Below are 21678 nucleotides of genomic sequence, written 5' to 3' on the forward strand. Positions count from 1 at the left end.
GACAGGACTAACCTCTTCCTGTGGCAGAGGAAAGCCAGGAGCAGGAGGCAGGAGCAGAGGAACACAAAGCCACCAATAAGCAGCATCACCAGCAGTGTGGAGCCTGGGGAGGGAGGGCAGTGTCAGCGCCCTGTGCCCCCACATCCCACCCCTTTGCATCCATGACTGCCAGAAGCCCACCTAGGGCCACTAGAGGAGGAAAATCAATGTGTTCCCATGGGGTGGGGGGGATGAAGCCCCAGTGGCACCTCGAACACAATGCTGCACCCTAAGGACATCTCCCCCATGGCACCCACCTGCCTTTTCTGGATCCAGGGTGATGCCAGGGATGGGGGTGTGGCTGGCTGGGTGGCTGGTGGGTTCAAGCACCTCCTTGGGGACACTGGGCACTACAGGACAAAGCAGGGACTGTGACTGTGGGACCCCCCAGGGTGGTGAAGGCCCCAGGAGGATGTTTTGACATGGGGGTGTGAGCTTCTGTGGAGGGTCTCACCGTAGGGATGGGGCACGCGGACCCGTGCCAGCTGGCAGCCCACCAGGGCCACCTTCAGGGCCACACGTTGGTGCCAGCTGTGTGGTGTGATACGGATGTAGCGGGCAATGATGGGGGGGATAAAGACATTAGAGACCTCCCCCTGGCTGTCAGCATTTCCTTCAAACACCTACCAGAGAAGGTGAAAAGGTGTCAATGGCTAAATATCCATGGGCAGGGGGTCTCAGCCCCATGATATTCTCCCCATGCCCACCTTGTCCTCCTGACCCCTGCTGCCTCTGTAGGGTCTCCAATTCTTCCCGTCGCGGCTAGAGGAGACACGGTAGGATGTCACATAGTAGTCATGCTGCTCAGAGGAGCCCTTTGTGATGATGCCTGTGAATACAGGAGGGGGTTCCCCACGGTCAGTCAGCGGTTGCAGGGCTGGGAATGGGCTGCCCTCTACTCCCAGCTGGAATAACCCCTATCTCTGGGATACTCAGGACTGAGCTGGGAAAGGACTAGGAGGGCAGGAAAGGTCACCTGGCAGAGGGGGATCCTTTCTAACCCTGGGAGGGGGTTTGGGTGGCAGATTCCAGTGTGGGATGCTCTGGTCTACACCCATAAACTGACAACCTGAAGCCCTGGCTGCCAGCCCTGCATTCCCCCCTCCTCCAGCCTCTGGCCGTACAATGTTCCCATTTTCCTTGCTGCGGTCGCCAGCCACTGGCACACAAAGCCCCTGCTTTTGGCAGGCTCAGGCTGCACAAAAGACACTCACTGGCACCAGATGCAAGAGCATAATATTAACTTGTTCATCCCAGAAATGGCTGCAGATGAGGGGGGCAAAGGGACAAGAGAAGGACAGGAGCAGCCGGAAGAGCTGGTGTGCTCTGCATCCCAGTTTGCACCAGTAAAACTACAGCACAATGAACTCCAGTGTATCCTGGGAATTATTGGGGTGCAACTGCCATGGGCAGTTTTGTGGGGATCAGTGAAGCTGGCACAGTGGGAGCACAGTGGTCAGGGTGGCATGGGGACACAGGCAGCTGTTGTTCCCCTCTGAAGCCCAACACTCACCTGTGACATTCCTTCGGGTGCCCAGGTCCAGCTCCAGCCAGGCAGCCTCGGCACCAGGTTCAGCTGCCCAGGAGTGGCCAGTGGTGCTAAGTGCTGCCTGTTTGGCCACCCAGGCTCGGTCCTGGCCCAGGACGTCCACCTCATGCCACCAGGACGAGGCATTGAAGGTGACCACATCCAGCACATCATCACAAGCTGGGGACAAGAGACAGCACACTGGGAACCCGGAAACCCCAACCAGGCACAGGGGAGTGGCAGCAGGTCTAACAGCTAAAATCATGCCTTAATTTCAGGGGAAATGGGAAAAAAATACCTTTGTGGAATACAAGTCGCTTCTCGGAGAGAGATCCCCTGTGTGGAAGAAAGGAGGGGGAGCATCATACAGGGTGAACAAACCCTGGGGTCTCTGGAATTCAGGGGTGGCAGTTTCCCAGTGTCAGTGCAGGTGGGTCCCGCAGCTCCATGTGGGTGCAGCCCCAGCCACTCCTCACCTACCTTTTGGAGCGGAGCCCGTTGGCAAAGGCTGACTCATAGAGCGTGATCCCCTTCTCCCGGGACAGGGTGACCTGCCCGCCCAGTTCATCCGCAATCACCCCAGCATGCACAGCTGCCTTGCACAGCACTGATGTCTGCAGGGAGTGGCGAGTAAGGGCAGCCCCCCACGGCAGGCCTGAGCACCCCGTGGGGCACCTCAAGGCCACACTCATCACCTCTGGGTTGCTGAGGGTGACAAGCAGTGGCCACATGTGCTGTGGGGACCATCCCCGGTGGGTGTACCATGGTGCCCACACTTACGTCCCGGTAGCCCTGGTTCGGGTTGCCCCAGATGTCCCCATGGATGTCCTTGCAGCCCGCAGGGCAGTACACACTGAAACACATGGTAAGGGGTGGGTCAGGGCTCCCTCCCATCCAACCCCTCTTCATACCCACTCTGCTCCCCATCCCACCGGAGCTTCATGTCAGGAGAGGGATGGAGATGAAACCAGGGCTGATGGGGACCCCTTGCGGAAGGGACACCAAAATGGGACAATTCCCCACTCCGACCACTCACCTGATGTGCTCCTGGGTGTAGTGGGTGCCTCGAACCAGGCAGGAGATCAGGTCTGCAAGGCAGGGACACCACAGGGTGAGGGACCCCCACCTCCCCCACAACACGCATTCCTTTCTGCCTCAGGGCACTTCATTCCCAACCGAATCCTGCTCCTCATTTGGGTTCTGCCCTTCATGCCCCTATGTCTGGAGGGGCAGGGAGGGATGGCCCCTTGATCCCTGCAGCCATTGGCCCCATGGCACAATCTATGCTGCCTGTGGCTTTTCCTGATATTGGGGTGCCACTTGACTTGGGGGTTCAGGGTTCTCAAAGGGGTCCCAGCTGGCCTGTGGGTCTCCCATGTTTGCCCTCAGTCAGGGAGAACATGGAAGTTTGAGAGCTCAGGGCAATGGAAGTTCATCCTGGGATCAGCAAGGAGCTTCCTCCACATCCCTGCATGGGCCAGGATACATCCCAGGGGTATCTCTGCATGCCAGGGGATGCTGACCCCATACCTGGGTGCTGTGAGGTGGCATAGGACACAAGGAAGCCTCGTCCTGAGCGGTGGCTGGTGCTGTTGAACAGGACGGTCACAGTGCTGGAGTTTGTCATCAGGAGTGGGGCAGAAGGGATGGAGTTCCTGCAGTAGGGCCCTGCCAGCAGGGATGGCACCAAGGAGAGGATTTGGGGTCCCTGGGGACATGCTTGGACACCCAGACCCCAGGACTTTACCTCCCCTGGCTTGGCCCTTGCCAGGACCAGGGAGGCTCAGGCATTTGGGTTGTGCTTAGGGTGGTCCCAGAGTTGTTCCACATCCGCACATCCTCAAGGTAGTCTCAGCACCAGGGTGCTGAAGGGCGGTCCCATGAAGCATGGCCCTATGCCAGGCTGGTCCCATCTTGAAGATGGTTTCATGTTTTGGGATGGTCCCACACCCAGGGTGGTCCCAGGCCAGGGCAACCTCATGACAGGATGGTCCCATGCCCAGGGTGGCTCCATTGCCCTCACTGGGCACCTGCCACTCCATCCCCCACTGCAGAGACTGGTACACACGGCATCACCCTACGGGACCCCAAAATGGAAGCTGTGTCCTTGTCTCCTCCCCATATCCCCTTTCATAGATGCTGCTGAAGCTGCCTCCTAAACTGCCCCCTCCCCCCATTAAACACATTAATTTGCAATTCTATCTCCCTCATTAAAACTTTGGCTTAGCAGGCAGGCAGATTCCTTAGGGATATCTCTGGTTCCAGCTGGGGACAGAACTGGTCCTAATGCCTGGACTGCCGTCACCCCCTGTCCCCCACATCGCTCTGCTCTGTATCATGCCTATCACTTGGGCCTCTGGGCACCCAGAGATGTTTTGAGCAAATGCCAGGGGACAGGTAACTATGCCCGTGTTCCCCTGGGGCTGCTAGTGACACCTCCCTCTGTGCCTTGGTTTCTCTACCCTGACCCACACCTTTATCCTGCCTTGGTCATGTTGAACCAGGAGGTCAGTCCCAGGGGACATGGGACACGTGCAAGCAGAGATCTCACATATGTGACAGAATTGAGATCTGCATAGTATGCAGATGAGCCACATGCAGATTTCCCTTCCACCAATTGCCAGATGGCAACGCTGACCTGGGTCACTGGTGCCACTTCTGTATGGATCTCAGTGATAGCCTGGGAGCTGGGGACCTCTCAGCTGAGCCCCAGAGGCTGCCACCCCCATGGGGATCCTGCCACGTCCCAGCAGAATCAGGCCAGGGGCCAGACACCAGCTGTGAGTCAGGAAAGGAGCCCACAGCCTCTGCCTTCTCCAACTGCTTCCCAGAAAACATCTGGGACTTCTCAAGGGCCAATGTCAGCCATGGGAGAGGAAGTGGAACTCAAGCTCTGTGTCATGCTGGCATGGCTCTGGTGGCACCCAAAGGGGCTGTGGGTGCCCAGTCACCTCCCCTAGGCCCCCAAGAGCATCATCTAGGAGTACTCCCCTTTCCCACATTGCTGTATCTCAGCCTGGGCTGGGATGTCTCTTAGCGTTGGGGACAATTATGTCCCTGAGGCCACAGCAGAGGGGATGGGGACCAGGGACCTTGCGTGCTGTAACCCATTTGGGGACCAGCCCAGAAAGGGTGAAAGCCCTGAAGAACAGGGAAAACTCCCAGTCCCATGGATACAAGCCAGCTCCTTTCCATTCTTCATTTCCCATTGCATCTCCTGTCCAGTTCCTGCTCCTCACCAGGGCTGCTCTTCTACCCCACCCCATCACTTGATGCTTCCCCCGACCCCCAGATGTTTTCCTCGGCATTTGTCATGTTTCCAGTGCTGCCAAATCCCTCCAAGACCATTAAATCTGTCTGGGAAAATCCAAGAACCGTTAGCTGGGCCAACAAATTAATTATTCCGTGGCTGCATCTGGTCCCAGCTGGGCAGTTCCCCCCCCAAGGCTTTGCAATAACCATCTCCTTGGGTACCCACCTCCTCAGATATCCCCATTTGCAAATATTACTCTCCTTCAATATCCTCCTCCTTGGATATCAACCCTTCTATTTGGGTAGCCCCACTCCTCAGGTATCCCCATTCTGGTATATTTCTCTTCTTTGGATAACCCACTCGTCAGCTACTGGATACCACTAATCCTCTAATCCTCTGATATTCCTCTCCTTGGATACCCCCTCCTTCAATACCCCTGTCCTTGGCTACTGCCCCACTTGGTTACCCCCCTCCTTAGATATTCTCCCTTCCCATGATGAAATCAGCTAAAACCCCAGATTTTCCTGATATTCTCCCTGTCCACAACATTGTATCACCCTTGCCTCAGTTCCCCCAGAACCCCCTTACCGTAAACAGTGCCAGTCTGGGGGTCAGTGAGCAGCAAGGAGCTGTGGGCACAGTGCTCTGAGGGCTCCAGATCCACATCTCCGAATGCCAGGAGTAGGGAGGTACCTGGGGGGGCTTGGAGCCGCCAGCAACACATGGTGTGGTTGGGATATGTGCCCGGGTAATTCTTGGAGCTCAGGGTGCCACTGTGGGGTGTCAGCAGTGTGTGGCCACAGCCGTTTCCTGCAGAGACACCGGGGAGGCTGCTCAGGCAGGCTGTTCCTTGCCTCAGTTTCCCCACTTGGTGAGGCCCCCAGAACAACCCCTGGGCACATGCAGCCTCTTCAGATGTTTTCCTCATCCAAAGCATAATTTTCTGGTGGTTTTTCTGAACGCTCCTGGCAGTGGGAACTGTCCACAGGGGGATCCAGGGATGAAGCTGCCATAGCTCCCCCCACAGCCACCCAGCATGACCCTCTATCTCCAGCTCCTCTACATCCTCCAGTAGAGGAGAACCTTAGTTTGGGGGGATATAAAAAGATTCAAGGAGAGAATATCCCTACTCCATGCAGCCATACAGAACTAGGCAGCCCCCAGGACCCCCTAACTGCAGCCTTGACCTTGAGGATAACCTTGGGCAGCTGCATCCCCATTGCCTCCTTCCCAGGCAAGAAACAATGTTATGGATAGGGAGAATATGCCAGATGCCAGACCCACCACAAAAGGGGCTTTTCTCTGAGCTCACTGCCTCTGGGCATGAGGGAATATCCTGGAAATAAGCTGAAAGCACCAGGCATTGAGACCTGGTCATAATTTCTGGGCAGGATTGGGGTGCAGGGAAAGTGGGAAAGCACCACTTAGCCCCCATTGTGTGGGCCAGGCGTTTGTCTGGGTCCAGTGCTCAACACCTCCTCCTCACATGCTCTAAAACCTGTTGCTCCTGCCAAGCATCATCCTGGCACAGCCAGAAAGAAAAGTGATGGCAGGCATAGATTTGCCCAGCCTTGGCTTCCCTCACTGTCACTGGGAGATGACACAAAGCACCAGCAAGGGAAAATAAAATCCTGCAGGGATAAAAAACGGGAAGGCTGATGGTGAAAGATGCCAGCCCCCGCGCAGAGTCCCCTCCTCCCTAGACTGTGGGAAGGGCTTGCATCCAAACTGGGGGGAGGTTTATCCTGTGGGACTGGGAAAAATCACCAACTTTTCCCCTTTCTGGGCAGTGTCTGCTGACAGAGCAGAGCTAGGAAGGATCAGGCCCTCCAAGAGCAGGGGATGGCAGGGGAGGGCAGCAGAGATCCCAGGGCTGCCAGGACAATAGCTTCCAGAAGGGGTGCTCTGCTGCAGGAGAGAAATTTGGGGTATTTAGGGGGAGTTTCTAGCACAGAAAGTTGAACCCGCTGGAATCTGTATCGAAAACCCTCTATGGCCAGGACAGCTGGATATGTGAGCCCAGTTGGGGGTCTTGGATGGATCCCCCTAGCTCTATATCCGTACTGGTGGTACAGAGGAGCTGTGGGGACCCACTCCGGGAAAAACTCATCCAAGGAAAGGAAAGCTTTGTTAAAAACATCCGGAGTGTGACCAGCACGTGCCAGGAGGGAATGTCAGAGATAAGCACAGAGCTGTGGGCACTCCTGGGAAGTTGGCGCCAAAGATAGTACCGAGGGGCCAGGAACAGCCAAGACAGCCACAGGGCACTTGCCCCCAGCCATGTAAACTTTACTCCCCTCCCAAAAAATGTGAAAACTGGATTTCCGGTGGGCGAGGGTGAACTCACGGCCGGACCCCGCTGGGATCATTCCTGCCAGGGATTTGTTTGTTTTCTCACAGGATGCAAGAAAGACACAACAGGGCAATGCTCCGACAAAATCCCGGCACACCCCTGCCTCTGTCATGCTGCTGGCCCCGGGAAAACTCCCCCGCATCCACCAGTGGCTTTGGTATCCGGTGGAAACCCGTTGCATGATGTGCCCCAAATCACACTTTTTGACCGGGAACGTAGGGGGATTCTACCTCCAGTGATCCCAGCTTGTCCCCGTGCCTCAGTTTCCCCTCGGGGAAAATAATGCTTTGCTTGACCTGTAGCTCTTTGTTTCCTCGCTCTTGGATGAGTTGGGGACGAGTGACATCGGGAAACACGAACTTTGGGATCGTCCTGGATGCTGCGGCTACAAATCCTCCCAAGAACAGCATTCCCGGGATGGAGCCCAGTGCCCGGCTCTGCCTGTGAACTCCAGCAATCCTCTTAACCCGGGGATTAGGGGTTCCCTGGGAAAGCCCTGCAGGCAGGATGGAGCCGAACGCGGGACTCTAGGGACCCCAGGCGTAGTCGCCACCGTGGACAGAGACAGAGGGAGCTGGGGGGGGGGCTGCGGGGAAAATGGGCGGGTGCAGGACCGGCGGGGGTGGTGGGAGCAGGGACAGAGCTCGTCCCGTCCGGTACCGGAGCAGAGGGATACTGGGGACCCCGTCCCGGAACAGGACAGACAGACGGCGGGGACCCCGTCCAGTCCGGTACCGAGACAGAGGGATGGCGAGGATTCCGTTTCGGTCGGTACCGGAGCAAAGGGATGGCAGGGACCCTGTCCCGGGTCGGTACCGGGACAGAGGGATGGCAGAGATCCCGTTCCGGAAAAGAACCGGGGCAGGCGCACCATGACGACCCTGTGCCGGTGTGGTCTGCCCTGGTAACAGCAGGGAACCGTTACCAGGAGCCCATCCTGATTCGATCCCAGTCCAGACACCGCGAAGAGCCCGTCCCGAACCATCCCGGGGCAGAGGCGAGCCCGTCCAGTCCTCCTTCCCAGTCCCCATACCACACCAAGTTCCGGTCTCATCCCGGCGAGCGAAGCAGAAGCTCCGGAGGTACTGGTGGGAGCGGAGTTCCCGGTACCGCGTCCCGGGGTGAGATGTCCCGCCGCCGGTGCTCCGCAATCAGCACTCACCATCCTGTGCGCCGGCCGAGTGCAGACCCAAAGGGCTGAGCAGGAGGCAGCGGCAGACTAGGACCAGCACCAGCGCCAGCGCCCCCGGGGCCGCCCCGCCGCCCGCCCGCATCCTCCTTGCTCCCGCCGCCGCCGCCGCCCGGCCCCACCGCGGCTCCGCAGCGCTGTCTCCCGGCCCCGCCTCCCTTCATCCTACCGCGCCCATTGGCTGTCGCCGCCCGACCCCGCGTTACCATTGGTCTTCCTCGTTGTCAGTCGACCGGCACGCACGGCGGGGGCAGTGGGGGATTTGGCGGGACGGCCGGCCGGGGGAGGTCCCGGTGGTCCCGCCGGGGCTGGCGTGGGGCGGGGCGGGAGATGCCTGGTAGCGCGTTCCACGATTCGCTGCTGTGACCGGGGGGAGCGAACCTCGCCGTGACACTCCCGCCGGTAACTCGTGGCTGTGGGCTGGCGGGTGACGCCGCGAAGGCGATACTGCTGGCGGCCACCAGGGAGCAGCACAGCGCTGCGTGCTTCACCGCTCGGCCCCTTTAAGGCAGGCGGCGGCCGGAAGTGCTGGCGGCCGAGGCCGCGGCGGGCACTGCGCATGCGTTGCTGCTGCCCGGCCCGCCTCCCCCCTCCCCATCCCCCCGTTCCCCCGTCCCACAGCCCCCGGTCTCGGCCGCTCGCCGACGGTAAGGCCCAGCTGCCGCCGCGCTATGGGGGCCGGGAGGGGCCATGCGGCGCGAAGGGGCGGGGCGGGGCGGGAGGGGGCCTGGCCCCGCCGAGAGGGGAGGGAGGGGTCGCCGCCGTACGTGCCGCCGCCGCTGCCGCAAGGGCGGGCGTCGCGCGCGCGCCGCTCGGGATGGGGGGGTAGCGGGGGGGCAGCCAGCGCCGTAGGGAGGGGGGCCGAGGCCACGCCCCCTCCCCCGGGCAGGCCACGCCCCGTCGCGCCGCGCGCGCCGCGGGGTGGTCCCGCGGGTCCCATGTCACATGACCTCTCGACCCCCGAGCGGCAGCGCGGGGACCCGGCGGGGGCCGCGGGCTCCCCTCTGTAGCTCCCCCCGCTTCTCACTGCAGGCCTCGGCGTGATCGCCGCCGCTATTTGTCCGTGTCCTATTGACCCCCCCCCCCCTCCCCGCGCCAGATATCCTGGCGAAGCTCTGCCGTCTCTCGAGGGTCCCGGGTGGCTCTGTTTGTCCCCCGGAGCGGGATGAGGCGCGGGAAACCACGGGAGTCCCATTCCTGGAGCCGGGTGGGCGCGTGGTCCCTGTGTCGTCGGCTCACCAGGTTTGTCTTGGTGTATCCCAACTACGGGATGTTGAAACCCCTTCACTCACCAGGAGATTCTGACCTGAAATTCACCCATCTGAGATTTAGATGGGATATTGAGAAAAAATTGTTCTCTGTGAGGGTAGTGAGGCCCTGGCATAGGTTGCCCAGAGAAGCTGGCTGCCCCATCCCTGGAACCATCCAAGGCCAGGCAGGATGGGGCTTGGAACCAGCTGGTCAAGTGGAAGGTGTCCCTACCCATGGCAGGAGGTGGGATGAGATGAGCTTTCAGGTTCCTTCTCACTTGAACCATTCCATGATTCTGAGACTGGTTTTCCCAGCAGCTTGTAGACCTCAGGCTTGCAGGGATGACCTCCAGCTGCAAACTCTAACCAGACCACCTCTGTGCCTCATGCACAATCATAGGCACGTCCTCTGGGAGTGCAGCTTCTTCGGGACTCCCTGTCAGGTCTTCCTGCATTAGCACCACACCTTGACACCAGCTTCTACTGGGAAGGATCATCCACAGGCATGTTCCTGTTAGTGAGGGATCAGAGCATGCCAGGGGTGGCTGGAAACACTGGCCAGGGCCAGTGAGAGAAACTCTGTGTTGAAAACACACTCTTGCCAAAACACACCAATGTGGGTCTGTTCCTTGGTGCCAAGTTGGGGGTTCAGAACTGGAGAGAGCTGCTGGCTCAGGAAGTTATGAGTGGGATGATACCAGGGTGATCTGCCTCTGAGATCTATTCCCAGCTCTTGTGATCTACAGGGAGGAAAAAACCTTGCCGGGTTCATGTGAGAGATGGCGAATGCCGAGGTGAGCGTCCCTGTGGGTGATGTGGTGGTTGTACCAAGTGATGGCAATGAAGGGGAGAACCCGGAGGATACCAAAACCCAAGTGATCTTGCAGCTCCAGCCAGTGCAGCAAGGGTGAGTAGGATGGTACTACCTGGGAGGTGCAAGGTGGGATGGGGGGGAGCCCTGTGGGTTTTCATGGGACTGAGCGTCACTGTGTTTTCCAGGTCTATGTCAGTTTTGTGCCAAGCAGGGGAGAGAGAAAATACAACAGATTAAATCTTTTATGTGTGTGGTTTTCATGGGGCCTCCGAGGCCTGAAATTGTCCTGTGAGGCTGGGTTGGTGCAGTGCTCGTGAATCGTGGAAGAGTGCTGTCCCAGACTCTCTTTTCCTTCTCCAGTCCCAGGGTTGGTTTTTGCCATACTACAACCATTGGATGCAGTGGTCTGTGTGTTCAAACCTTAATGTGCCTCTGTGCCAGCTCTCCCCTAAAATAATCCTCTTCTAAAATAAAGAAGATGGGGCTGGGATGTGGAGGGAATTTTGTAGCTCCCTGGTAGCTGCTGCAGAGAGTGGCTTCATCTTCACTCTGGACCAATCAGGATGGAAAAAATGGCTCTAGTTTGAGGGCAGGGTGGCTGTGGGCCTGACAGTGACTTCCCTTTGTGGTCATCTGTATGGCAGTGTTACACAGGGCTCAAAGGGAAATCTTGGGACACTGTCTGGGCTCTGGTTCCTGTTGTCGAGGGTGACTGAAAGCAGAGGAAAAGGCACAGGGAAGCCTGCAGAGCTGCCTCAATGACGCTGGCAGAGTGGAGGGTGAGATGACAGCACTGGGAATGCCTCTGTGTCTGCCAGCCCTTGGGATTACTAGTGTTTTGTTTTATTAGTGTTCGCCAAAAAATTCCTGGTGATTGAAATGGTATCAGACAAAATTAATGTCCCTTGAGGTCAGGCAAAAAGAAAATTTACTGAATTTTTTAACCCTGTGCTGTGAATCCTAATTTCCCATGATTTATATAGTTTGTTTTTGGATGGCCACTTTCACCACAGGATTTACCAAGAGGGCTCCGAGGCCAGCGCCGCTGTGGTGGCCGTGGAAACCCACACCATCCACAAGCTGGAAGAAGGGATTGGTGAGTTCCCACCAATGAATCCCCTCCTGTGCAGGGCTGGTGTCTCCAGTTCACTGGGCTTCCTTTTGGCTCTGCCCCTGCAGATGCTGATTCCCAGGCATGGATGTGGGTAAAGGGGCTGGGCATACTCTGGAATAAAAGTCTGCTGTTACTACTTGGTCTCAAAGTCCTGGAAGTGAGATCCTGGCTCTCCTTCAATGAATGGTAAGGGTTCCCATGGGATCCAGGGGAGCCGGGATGTCACCCTAGTCCTATGTCCAGAGACTGGCAGCAGGAATGATGGTGCTGAGGATGTGGTGGCTGAAGCATCAGGCTCTGGTTGTGGGGTCTTCTCTGAACCAGCCATCTGATGGTTTGGATTGGATGTTCATAAGAACAGAGCAGGTTGGCTCCAACTGCTCTCTCCCATCCAGAGCAGTGTGTGGGAAAAGGCTCCTATCACCGAATGCTGTCACTAGATCTTGAGTAGAGTTCTGCCTCCTGGGTTGATTTGAGTCTTTTGGCAGTATTAGCAGAAACTCTGCACATGAAGAGAATATATTATCAGTAAATATCTGATATAATTGCTAAAGAGATACCAGAGCTGCAAGAATCTGAGAGATATCTGTGGTTCAAATTTTAAACCATTTTGTTGCCACTAAGATTGTTCTCATTCCTCCCCACCTTACAGATGCATTTGATTTCTGATTTCATGTTTCCTTATAGATAAGCTTTATTTGGAGCATTGTTACACCAAAAAGCAGATGCCAGTTGCTGTTAGAGTTAATCTGAACTAACTCTGAGAAGATGGAGAGGACTGATCCTGAACTGGGATCTGCCCTTTTTTTTGGTTTCCCAAGTGCAGGTCTCATAACCTATCAGCTTCCAGCTCCTGCCTTGTGGGATTGGAGCCTCTTGGTGGAAAGTTTCACTTTGAGCTGTTCCTCCCTCAGACCCCAGCACCCTTGAAACGAGTGAGGAAATTGAGATCGCCTATCCCATCACCTGTGGGGAGAGCAAAGCCATCCTTCTCTGGAAGAAGTTTGTCTGTCCAGGAATTAATGTCAAGTGTGTGAAGGTAAAGGAGAAACTCCCAGTGGATTCCTTTCTGCTTTTCAGGTGTGCTGGTTGGCCTCCATAGGAATTCCTTAGATTTTGTGTTTCATCCTGAGTCCTTGGATTGTTGGTGCCAAGGTTGTTTTCTTGATGGGGAGAAGCATGGAAAGAGTGGATTAAGGAGGGAAGGATATCACCCATTTTGTATTTCAGTGGTATTGGCCCTTGAAGAAGGACTGAAGGCAGGCAAGATATATGTGTTGAGATCTGGCAGAGCTTTGCCTCCTCCCTTTTCCTCAGTGTCCTGGTACTTCACTCCTTTCACTTCCTTGTCAAGCAGGTTGCATTGAGAAGGTGTTACCTTTTCCCACCTGAGACCATGGCAGTGTGACAGCCAAGCCCCTTGTGCTCCTGCCCCTCAGCAGGAACTACTCAAGTCACTGGAGCAGGGCAGAATGGATGCTCAAGGGAAGACCTGTGGCAGCTGGATGCTGCTGGGCCATTGGATGTAACAGAAATCTCCTGTAATGATCTCCAAAATGACCATACATGTTCATAGGAGATGATTTTGTTCATATGAAGTCTTCAGGGCTGTTTTTGGTTAGGGCTGTGAATGCCTAGATCTGTGAGCATTGCTGTGCCCAGGGGATCAAAGCTGGCAGGGATCTGAGAAGCAGCTCTTCTCTCTGGGTGGAAGTGGGGGCTCAGATGAACTGTGTTGGGTGTCCCAATCCTCCCTGTTTGCTGAACCTTTGCTTGTCTCATTACCAGTTCAATGACCAACTGATTAGCCCAAAGCACTTTGTTCACCTGGCTGGGAAGTCTACCCTGAAGGATTGGAAGAGAGCCATTCGTCTCGGAGGAATCATGCTAAGGTATTTGACCCCTGTCCAACTTCAGAGCTCCACCCCTGCAGCTGCAGGACCCCCAGCAGGCATTTTGTCTGCCTTGCAGTCCCCATGGAGGCCCACAGTACCTGGGCCAGCAGCCTGCAGAGATTCTGGCTCCATGATGTGAGGGTCAGGATCCCTCACCCTCGACAGAAGTGGCATTGCCTGGGGAACCTGGGGTGGAACAGGACTGAAAACATGTGTGTGAAGCTGGAGGTCTCTTGTGCTTGCCATTTGAAAGCCTTGCAGGAGATTTTTTGGGTGCAGAGTGGCCCTAGTATGTCCCTTTCTCTTTCCTTCCCATGACCATAGCATTCCCAGGTGGAATACTCCCTTTTGTCTCTAGGCTGAGATTTTAGCTGAGCCTGATTCTATCCCTACTCCCTGCACAGGAAAATGATGGATTCTGGGCAGATTGACTTCTACCAGCATGACAAAGTTTGTACCAACACCTGTCGAAGCACCAAGTTTGATCTCCTGATCAGTAGTGCCAGAGCACCAGTGCCAGGGCAGCAGAGCGTGGTGCAGACTCCAACCTCAGCTGATGGTAGGAAACCAGTTACCAATGCCGTGGGAACTTCCCTCTGATGCTCCTCTCCCTCCCACACACACTTTACACCTTCCTCCTGGGCACATCAGGGCAGTCCCACCAGGAGATTGATCTGGTTTCTGGGAAGGAAAATGCTTCTTATGTCTGTTTGGAGAAGCCTTGGCAGCATCTGTCGGGGAGCTCTGCTCTGTGGGACTGTGAAGGTTGGAAAACAGCTGGCATCAAGAAGCTGCTTTCCAGAGAGGCAGCCTTCATAGCCCAGAGAAGAATTGAGAGTCTTGTAGGCGTCTTTGTTCTGGGATCCTCATGGGAGCAAACACAGCATTTTCTGATATATTTCCCATTTGGGAGTCTGTTATAAAGGCATGAGTTGGTCTTAGGGGTGAATTTAGAAATTATGTCCTTCTTCAGAACATCCATGAACAGGATGTGGTGGTTGGACATGATTTGATTGTTATTCCAGCTGCAAGTTCTCAGTGATCCTGTGCTCCAGAGCAGATATTGATCTCTTTGCTGAGGTTAAGGGAGAAGACTGTTCCCAACTGTACCACATTGTTAAGCTGGGTGGGTTACGTTTCTCTGAGCCCCTGGGTGGGTGACATGGCAGAATTGTCCATAGGCTAAGGAGAATCTCTTGGAAAGCACCATAGCCAACTTACAGTGGCTGCACTGTAGTTAGTCCCAAATTTGATCCAGAAACTTAGAATTGCATCAGATCCATTTCCCTTTTATAAAACAGCTGGGACCCCAGCTCCATTTCATGAGGAATTAGGGGTGCAGAGCTTCCTGTGGATGATGCAAGGGGAGAAGGGTGGCTGGGCTGAGCCTTATGAGTTCCCTTCTTTATTCTGCTCCCTTTCTGCTCCCTTGAGCTGGGACTCCACTGTGCAAGGCATATGGTTTTCCCTTCAGAAGCTCCAGAGCTTTTCACAGTCACAGTTCCAATGAGAAGCAGCAATATTTGCTTTTAACTGGTTTGGTTGAAAGAAGCCAAGCACAAACCCGACCCAAAGAGTGAAAGAGAGCCTGGAGAGAACTGAGGGGTTAGGAAGCAAAGCAGGGATTCAGGCTATCAGAGGGAGCTGATGAGGGCTTTCTGGCAGGGAGCATCACCCAGATTGCGCTGTCAGAGGAGAGTATGGAGGAGGGGATAGAGTGGAACTCGGCTCTGACAGCTGCTGTCACCATGGCCACTGAGGAAGGCATGAAAAAGGACATGGATGAGATTTCAGGTAAGCTTTGGCTGCTTGTTGGGTGTTTTTTCCCCCTCTCCTCCCCTGTTACATTTTGGAAACCTAAATCTTGCAAATAAGTAAAGTTTGGGCAATGACAAAGCCGTCCCTCAGCCCCTTGGATCTCCAGCATTACCCAGGCATCCAGGCTTTCTGCCAATGGAGCTCCTTATCACTGTAGGACTTTGGCCCTGGCCTCATGACTGATGGATAATCCCTCAGATCAGATATTACTTGTTACAGTGAAAGGCTTTTCTGTTTTATTCCAAGGATCTGAAACACATCTGCCAGCCTGGAGCTAGGCTGGAACCAACAAAGAGTAGAGTAATGTTTGTTCCCTGTCAACTGTCTGTTCCGTGTCTCTCTGGCCTTCCATCCCTTTGTTGTATCAGTATGGAAGCTTAGTTAGAATGTTCTCAAATAATTATTTTAAGCTCTGCACCTTGCAAAAATGTGAAAAGCTGCCTTAGAATTAATGGACTTGCTTAAAAACCTGTCCCTGATTTGCTGCCTGAGTCCATTTGGCTTGGTTTGGGGTTGGTTATTTTTTTCACGTCCTGTCCACCCCAGTAGCCAAGCTACCTTGCAAAGGTAGTCACCTTGAAAAGATACGCTTGCCTGAGAAGTTTAAGGTTGCCCTGTGGGAAAAATGCCAAATGCTTGTATATATTGACTTCTTTTCCTCCTCTTTTGTGCCAGAGGACACGCTGATGTTCTGGAAAGGAATAGCTGATGTGGGGCTGATGGAAGAGGTAGTGTGCAACATCCAAAAGGAAATAGAAGAAGTCCTAAGAGGTGTGCAGCAGCGGTTGGGTCAGGCTCCCTTCCAGATGACAGGTAGGTTGTGAGGAAGAAGCCTCAAAAGGGCAGTTCCAGGCAAAAAAAAAAACCAACAGTGCTAAGAGTCCATTCCACCATGTGAAGCTGGTGAGTCAGGATGGGGAGCAAGTTCCAATCATTTGCTGAGTTGTGGGAGCATTGTCTGTGTACTCAGCCTGCTCAGCTGTGAAGTGTCTGCTTCAAAGCACAAGTATGCACCATTCCATCCTGTTCCCTGAGCAAAGTGACCCTGGCAGCTTGCTCAGACCATCAGATGACTGTCCACAGCTCCCAGCCCTGATGGAAGCTTTCCCAGAGTCACTTCAACTGGAGTTACTCAAACACTTCTCTGTGACACTGCAGGCCTAAACAGGTCCTGCCCCCTCACTTCTTGTTCTGCTTTCACTGGTTCCAGAAAACCTGTTTTGGGGGGCTGAACCAGATGAGGGAAATTATCTGGGTTAAAATTAAATCCCCTTCCCTTTTCAGGGTTATTTTTAATTTGTAACAGGCTCCCTAATCTGGTTCAGCACATGCCCCTGTGAACACCTCTTGTTGATGCTCTTCCTGGGAGAACATCCATGTAGCCACAAACTTCATTTTACCCAGGTTATTTTTTTTTTTTAAATTTTCTAATTTAACTTTGGGCTGGCACATTTTTGTGTCTGGTAGGTGTCAGGTTTTGGGAATTGCGAGTGATGAAAGTCAGTGGATTGTAACAGACATTTTGCACAGCTTTCAGTGGAGCTTGGCATGTTAATGACACTGTCAGGAGCATGGGGTGATGATTTGTAGGTGGAGAGCTCGTTTGTATCTCTGTGGTTGCAAATTACACTTTCATTTGCAGCAGTTAGGAGCTGCTTGAGTGACACAGCTATGTCCAATTTGCTTTATCATGTGAATGGGATTATTTAATCCTGGCATGTCAGAAGGATGAGGGGGTTGAGTTGCCTTTTTTTTAGCTAGCCCTTCTGAAAGAACAGAGAGTGTTTTAAAAAGCAGTAAAAATTTTTTGGTGTAACAGGAGCATCTTTTGAGTGCTCAAGTCTTAACGTCCCTGTGCCCTTTCCTTGGAGATGCTGCAGTCCTGAACAATGTCGCCCATACATTTGGCTTAATGGACACAGTCAAGAAGGTACTGGACAACAGGAAAAACCAGACAGAGCAAGGAGAGGAACAGTTTCTTTACACACTGGCAGGTAAAGTGCCTAACAAGAGTTCACATCCTGCTGCTACTCTTGGGAATGGACATGACTTTCCTTTTCCCCAGTTAATTAGGGTTAGTGTTCAGTACAGGCTGCCCCAAAACAAGTGCATCCCAATCCCTTTCTGTCCTAGCACTTGAATGTAATTTCCTCTCTCCCCTGTCTCACAGAGAGCAGTTGCTTGGGACGTTGGACAGCCCAAAGTCTGTGCCCTTTGCTGCAGTTGGGGTGCTGCAGGCATGAGTCCAATTCCCTCAGAATTAGGGACAGGACCTGCCAGCTCAGTGCTGTGCCATGGTCACCTGAGCTGTGGACAGTGTTGTGCTATACCCAAGCTAATAAGCCTCTCTGAGTATGGGGTGCTGAGCTTCTGCTTGTCTTGGCTATCAGGGCTATGTGCTTGTCTTATGGTGCTATTGGATGTCCTGCTCAGCTTACCCTGAGCTGAAGCCACTGACTGACCTGGGATCCCCAGAGCTCCTCACTGGATGTGTCTCCTTCCTCACCATGTACTGTAGGATCTGTTGGTATCTGAGATGTTCTAGTCCCCTATTGCCCTGGATAAATGAGGTCACTGTGCTACTTTGGCTCCCAGTGTTCCTACTGATAAGTGTTGAGGGAGATGTTTCATTGACCCAGGCATCCTGCTGGCTGTCCCCAGTGCAGGTGCTTGGCTCCTGGGGAGATGACCCAGCCAAGCTCAGGAAGCAATTTGAACTGCCTGGGGGGGTTTATTCACTCTCCCTTGCAGGCAGGTTTAGCTTGTGGGAGCAGAAATGTCCATTGCCTTGTCAGTAGGAATAGCCAACATGTGTGGAATGTAACCTATGTCTTACCCGGGTGCTGGCAGCTGGTACATTGACTGGGTCTATGTAGGTGGCAGAAAAACCTACCCTTTTCCTTCAGTGCCATTTGATCTTGAGGGAGAAGCCATGATCAGGCTCACTGGGTGGTTGGGTGACCTCCTGTCACAAACCTGGGAGTGATGGTTGGTTCTGGAGCCCCAAGAGCGGCTACTTACCCTGGTGTGACATGTTGCTCAATCATTCCCTATGCAGACCTGGAGCGGCAGCTGGAAGAACAGAAGAAACTTGCCAAGGACCAGAAGGCCAAGTCCCAAACTATCCAGAATGTGGTGCTGATGCCTATGAGCACTCCCAAGCCTCCCAAGAGACCCCGTCTGCAGCGCCCAGCCTCCGCTACCATCCTTAGCCCCTCCACCCCAATCCAGCAGCCTCAGTTCACTGTCATCTCCCCCATCACCATCGCACCCGTTGGACAACAGTTCTCAGTGGGCAACATCCCAGTGGCAACCCTCAGCCAAGGCTCCAGCCCAGTGACTGTTCATACCTTGCCATCTGGCTCCCAGCTCTTCCGATATGCCACCGTGGTTTCATCCTCCAAGACCAGTTCCTCGGACACCGTTACCCTGCACCCGTCCTCCAGCCTGGCACTGCTGAGCTCAGCAGCCATGCAGGACACTGGGGCCCTGGCGAATGTGGCAACCATGGTCAACCCTGTGGAACTGGTGGCCATGGAGTCTGGCATCACTTCCACCATCCAAGCTGTGGAAAGCACCTCGGACGATGGGCAGACCATCATAGAGATCGACCCGGCGCCAGATCCTGAGGCAGACACAGATGAATCAGAGGGCAAAGCTGTGATCCTGGAGACAGAGCTGAGGACTGAGGAGAAAGTGGTGGGAGATGTGGAAGACCATCAGCACCAGGTCCATAATGTGGAGATTGTGGTCTTGGAAGACTAATGGGGAAGGCAAGCATCGGTTAGGGGAAGAGCTGGGAATTTGTTTTATTTCAGGCTTTTTTGTTAAGTGTCTTTTCCAGCCACCCCATTTATTACTATGGATATTTTCATTGTACTGTATATTTTATATATATATATATATATATATATATATATATATATATATATATATATATATATAAAGTTGTTTTTTTTTTCTTAAAAAACAAAGCTGGAGAAACACGTGAGACTTGGATAAGGCTCCGTCTCCATTGAGCACTGAACAATACCGCTTGTGGCAGGGTGAAGGAGAGACTGGATCTCTGCTGGACAACCCAACCAGGAGGAACTAGCCATGCCTCAGTGCTTCTGCTCCAGGGCTGCCCTGGCCCGGAGACTTTATTTGAGAGACAATAACACTTGAGTGTGGATGTGGCTGTGAGAAGGGGTGACAGATTTGGGGTGGAACAGGTACCTCATTTGTATTTTTATTTTCCCCAGGGAAAGGGAATTCTGTCAGACCCTTAATTGTCACCTCAAATGGAATTCTTTTATTATTTTTCTTTCTTTGGGGAGGCTGACAGTACAATGAATTTACTGTCCATATTCTCCTCCTCCACACAAAATTGTTTTTATATCTCTATCTTTTTGTATTTGTTTGCTCTCTCCCTTCCCTTGTCCAGAGCTCTCAGCTGCAAAACCATGGGACCTTCTCTCAGGGTCCCTGTATCCCAATCCCTCCTCTTCCCATGGCACTTTTCCCCCATCCCTTTCCCTGCCTGGTAAGATTTGGTGATGCGAACACTGCTTGAAGACTCCAAGATCACTTCAGCATTTTGTATAAGGCAAAAAATATTAACTCAAGCTCAAACTCAGATCATCCCCCTTGGCTGCTCAGCACCACAGGGACCTTTCAGGGTGTACAAAGCATGTTGTGCTATTGCTTTCTGGGAGAGCCAGATTTTGGATCAGGACAGCTTCTGTTTACACGGTGTACTGAGGCTGCTCCGTGCTTGTCGCTACTTGTTTGGTGGTTTTATTTTTGTATTATTTTTTCTTCTTTCTTCCTGTTATCTCTTGGCAGGGTTAGAACTGGCACATTCTTGAAATATGGTGCACCCCACTGTTTTCCCACTTTCCCTCTTTTTTTTCCGTGGTTGGAGATCCATTTGGGCTTTGCCACGCTGGGAAAATGGAGGGGAAAAGCACCAGGTGGCTTCAGAGATGCAGAGGTTTGGGAGGCTGGGAGCTGCTTGGCTGGAAATATTAAGCAAAGGAAATACACCTGCGGAGGGTGTGGGGAGGGCAGGAAGATGTGTCTGGCTATTTTTTTGCATTAAAAGGAAAAACGGAGTTAAGCTCCAATGGATTTTTTCATTGAAGAGGTGAAAGGCGGTGCCTCCATTGCCTTGGGGACAGCAGGGGATGGGCAGGGATTCCTGAACCTTGATTTCTGAGGGGTGGTCGCTTCTGCTCTGATCTTGGCCTCTGGGAAGTGTTTCCTGGCTTGGGGTGGAGGTGGGAATGGCTGTGGGAGCCAGATCCCACAGATCTGGAGAAGGTTCTGTGGAGACTCTTAGAGCCCCTTCCAGGGCCTTAAGGGGCTCCAAGAGAGCTGGAGAGGAACTTCGGACAAGGGCCTGGAGGGACAGAACAAGGAAGAATGGCTTCCCACTGCCAGAGGGCAGGGTTAGATGGAGTTATGGGAAAGAATTCTTCCCTGTGAGGCGGGGGTGCCCAGAGCAGCTGTGGCTGCCCCTGAATCCCTGGAAGTGTCCAAGGCCAGGTTGGATAGAGCTTGGAGCAACCTGAAATAGTGGAAGGTGTCCCTGCCATGGCAGGGAGTAGAACAAGGTAAGTTTTCAGGTCTCTTCCAACCTGAGCAAATCTGAGATTCTATGGTTTTGGATCAGGGATCCACCTCCTTCCATATCCAGCCACCTTCCTTCCATTCTCCTCTGGCTTCCTCAGGTCATTGATTGAAGGGGATTGGGGATCTTTTGGGGACCCCCTTCCCCAATCCAGGTATACAGCAGATCCTGTTTGGTCCCTGCTGGAGTTGTTTGTGTCTCTTGGCCAGAAAGTGGGGTGACTCTGGCCTCCCTGATTGCTGTACGCCCACCCAACACCCAGGTAGCCCCTTTTATCTGGGTGGGGGTCCCAAAAGACTGCGATGTTGCCTGGGTCCTCTGTACCCTGGAATGCTGGACTGGGGATGGGGGGACCTAAATTGTTGCGGCGAGACAGGATGAGGCTGGGCTGAGCCCGCAGCCGGGCACGAATTTGCCATTTTTTGCCTTAAAACTTCAGCGAGACCACCTGGCCCTTTAAGAGGTCTCCTACTTCCAGCCGAATGGGGGCGCTGCTCCCCCGCCCGCTCCGGTCCTCCGCCGTCCCGGCATGCACTGCGCCCCCTAACCCTAACCACCCCACCACCCCCCGTCTTTCCCCATCATTTCCCGCCATTGTGCCTAGGCGCGCGCGGTGCCGCGTGACCGGGCGGGGGGAGCGCGAGGCGGCGGGCCCGGTCCTAGAGACGCGCGGCCGGGGTCGTTGAGTAGACATGGTGGGATAGAGCGTACCCCCGCCCCGCCGGCGGCCGCCCCGAGTCCGCCAGGGCCGCCCCGAGCCCGCCGGGCCCGGACAAAGCGCCGCCGCCTCCCGCCCCGCCCCGCCCCGCCT

The 21678-nt window shown here is 54.3% G+C and overlaps 2 protein-coding genes across 15 annotated transcripts in view; one reads left to right on the forward strand and one right to left on the reverse strand.

Annotated features, from left to right (window-relative positions):
- Positions 1 to 8923, reverse strand: part of LOC110469536 (discoidin, CUB and LCCL domain-containing protein 1) — a 10365-nt gene extending 1442 nt beyond the window's left edge. For 3 of the 10 annotated variants that reach the window (XM_085559952.1, XM_085559945.1, XM_085559944.1), the window contains exons 1-12: positions 8569 to 8923; positions 5409 to 5630; positions 3098 to 3235; positions 2604 to 2655; positions 2348 to 2420; positions 2048 to 2181; positions 1866 to 1903; positions 1553 to 1747; positions 747 to 868; positions 494 to 662; positions 297 to 389; positions 13 to 103 (exon numbers count right to left, since the gene is read on the reverse strand). In XM_085559952.1, coding sequence (XP_085416078.1) covers positions 13 to 103; positions 297 to 389; positions 494 to 662; positions 747 to 868; positions 1553 to 1747; positions 1866 to 1903; positions 2048 to 2181; positions 2348 to 2420; positions 2604 to 2655; positions 3098 to 3235; positions 5409 to 5630; positions 8569 to 8923 — 1682 coding nt within the window. Of the gene's footprint in view, positions 1 to 12; positions 104 to 296; positions 390 to 493; positions 663 to 746; positions 869 to 1552; positions 1748 to 1865; positions 1904 to 2047; positions 2182 to 2347; positions 2421 to 2603; positions 2656 to 3097; positions 3236 to 5408; positions 8527 to 8568 lie in introns of those variants that run through there. The other 7 variants (XM_085559948.1, XM_031506799.3, XM_085559950.1 and 4 more) reach the window with 6 other exon arrangements.
- GMEB1 (glucocorticoid modulatory element binding protein 1) lies at positions 8646 to 20349 on the forward strand. Of its 5 annotated transcripts, none has more exons than XM_085559953.1 (10): positions 8646 to 8764; positions 10359 to 10519; positions 11440 to 11522; positions 12455 to 12579; positions 13329 to 13432; positions 13840 to 13994; positions 15101 to 15229; positions 15929 to 16066; positions 17125 to 17247; positions 18312 to 20349. In XM_085559953.1, the coding sequence occupies exons 2-10, from the start codon at positions 10392 to 10394 to the stop codon at positions 19016 to 19018; spliced, it is 1692 nt and encodes a 563-aa protein (XP_085416079.1). In that variant the 5' UTR covers positions 8646 to 8764; positions 10359 to 10391; the 3' UTR covers positions 19019 to 20349. The 5 variants fall into 5 exon arrangements, with proteins under 5 accessions (XP_085416079.1, XP_021383982.1, XP_085416081.1 ...); XM_021528307.3 differs by lacking the exon at positions 8646 to 8764 and adding an exon at positions 8880 to 9009; XM_085559955.1 differs by lacking the exon at positions 8646 to 8764 and adding an exon at positions 8880 to 9009 and having other exon boundaries at positions 17134 to 17247.
- Positions 20350 to 21678: the final 1329 nt, after the last annotated feature.

This window comes from Lonchura striata, chromosome 23, assembly GCF_050655825.1.
Source record: "Lonchura striata isolate lonStrDom1 chromosome 23, ASM5065582v1, whole genome shotgun sequence".
NCBI classification, from domain to species: Eukaryota; Metazoa; Chordata; class Aves; order Passeriformes; family Estrildidae; genus Lonchura; species Lonchura striata.

Coding starts and splice junctions, on each gene's coding strand:
- GMEB1 (XM_085559953.1), top strand. CDS start 10,392: ATGGCGAATGCCGAGGTGAGCGTCCCTGTGGGTGATGTGGTGGTTGTA. Junction 12,580..13,328: donor TTAATGTCAAGTGTGTGAAG/GTAAAGGAGAAA, acceptor TCTCATTACCAG/TTCAATGACCAACTGATTAG. Junction 17,248..18,311: donor GTTTCTTTACACACTGGCAG/GTAAAGTGCCTA, acceptor TTCCCTATGCAG/ACCTGGAGCGGCAGCTGGAA.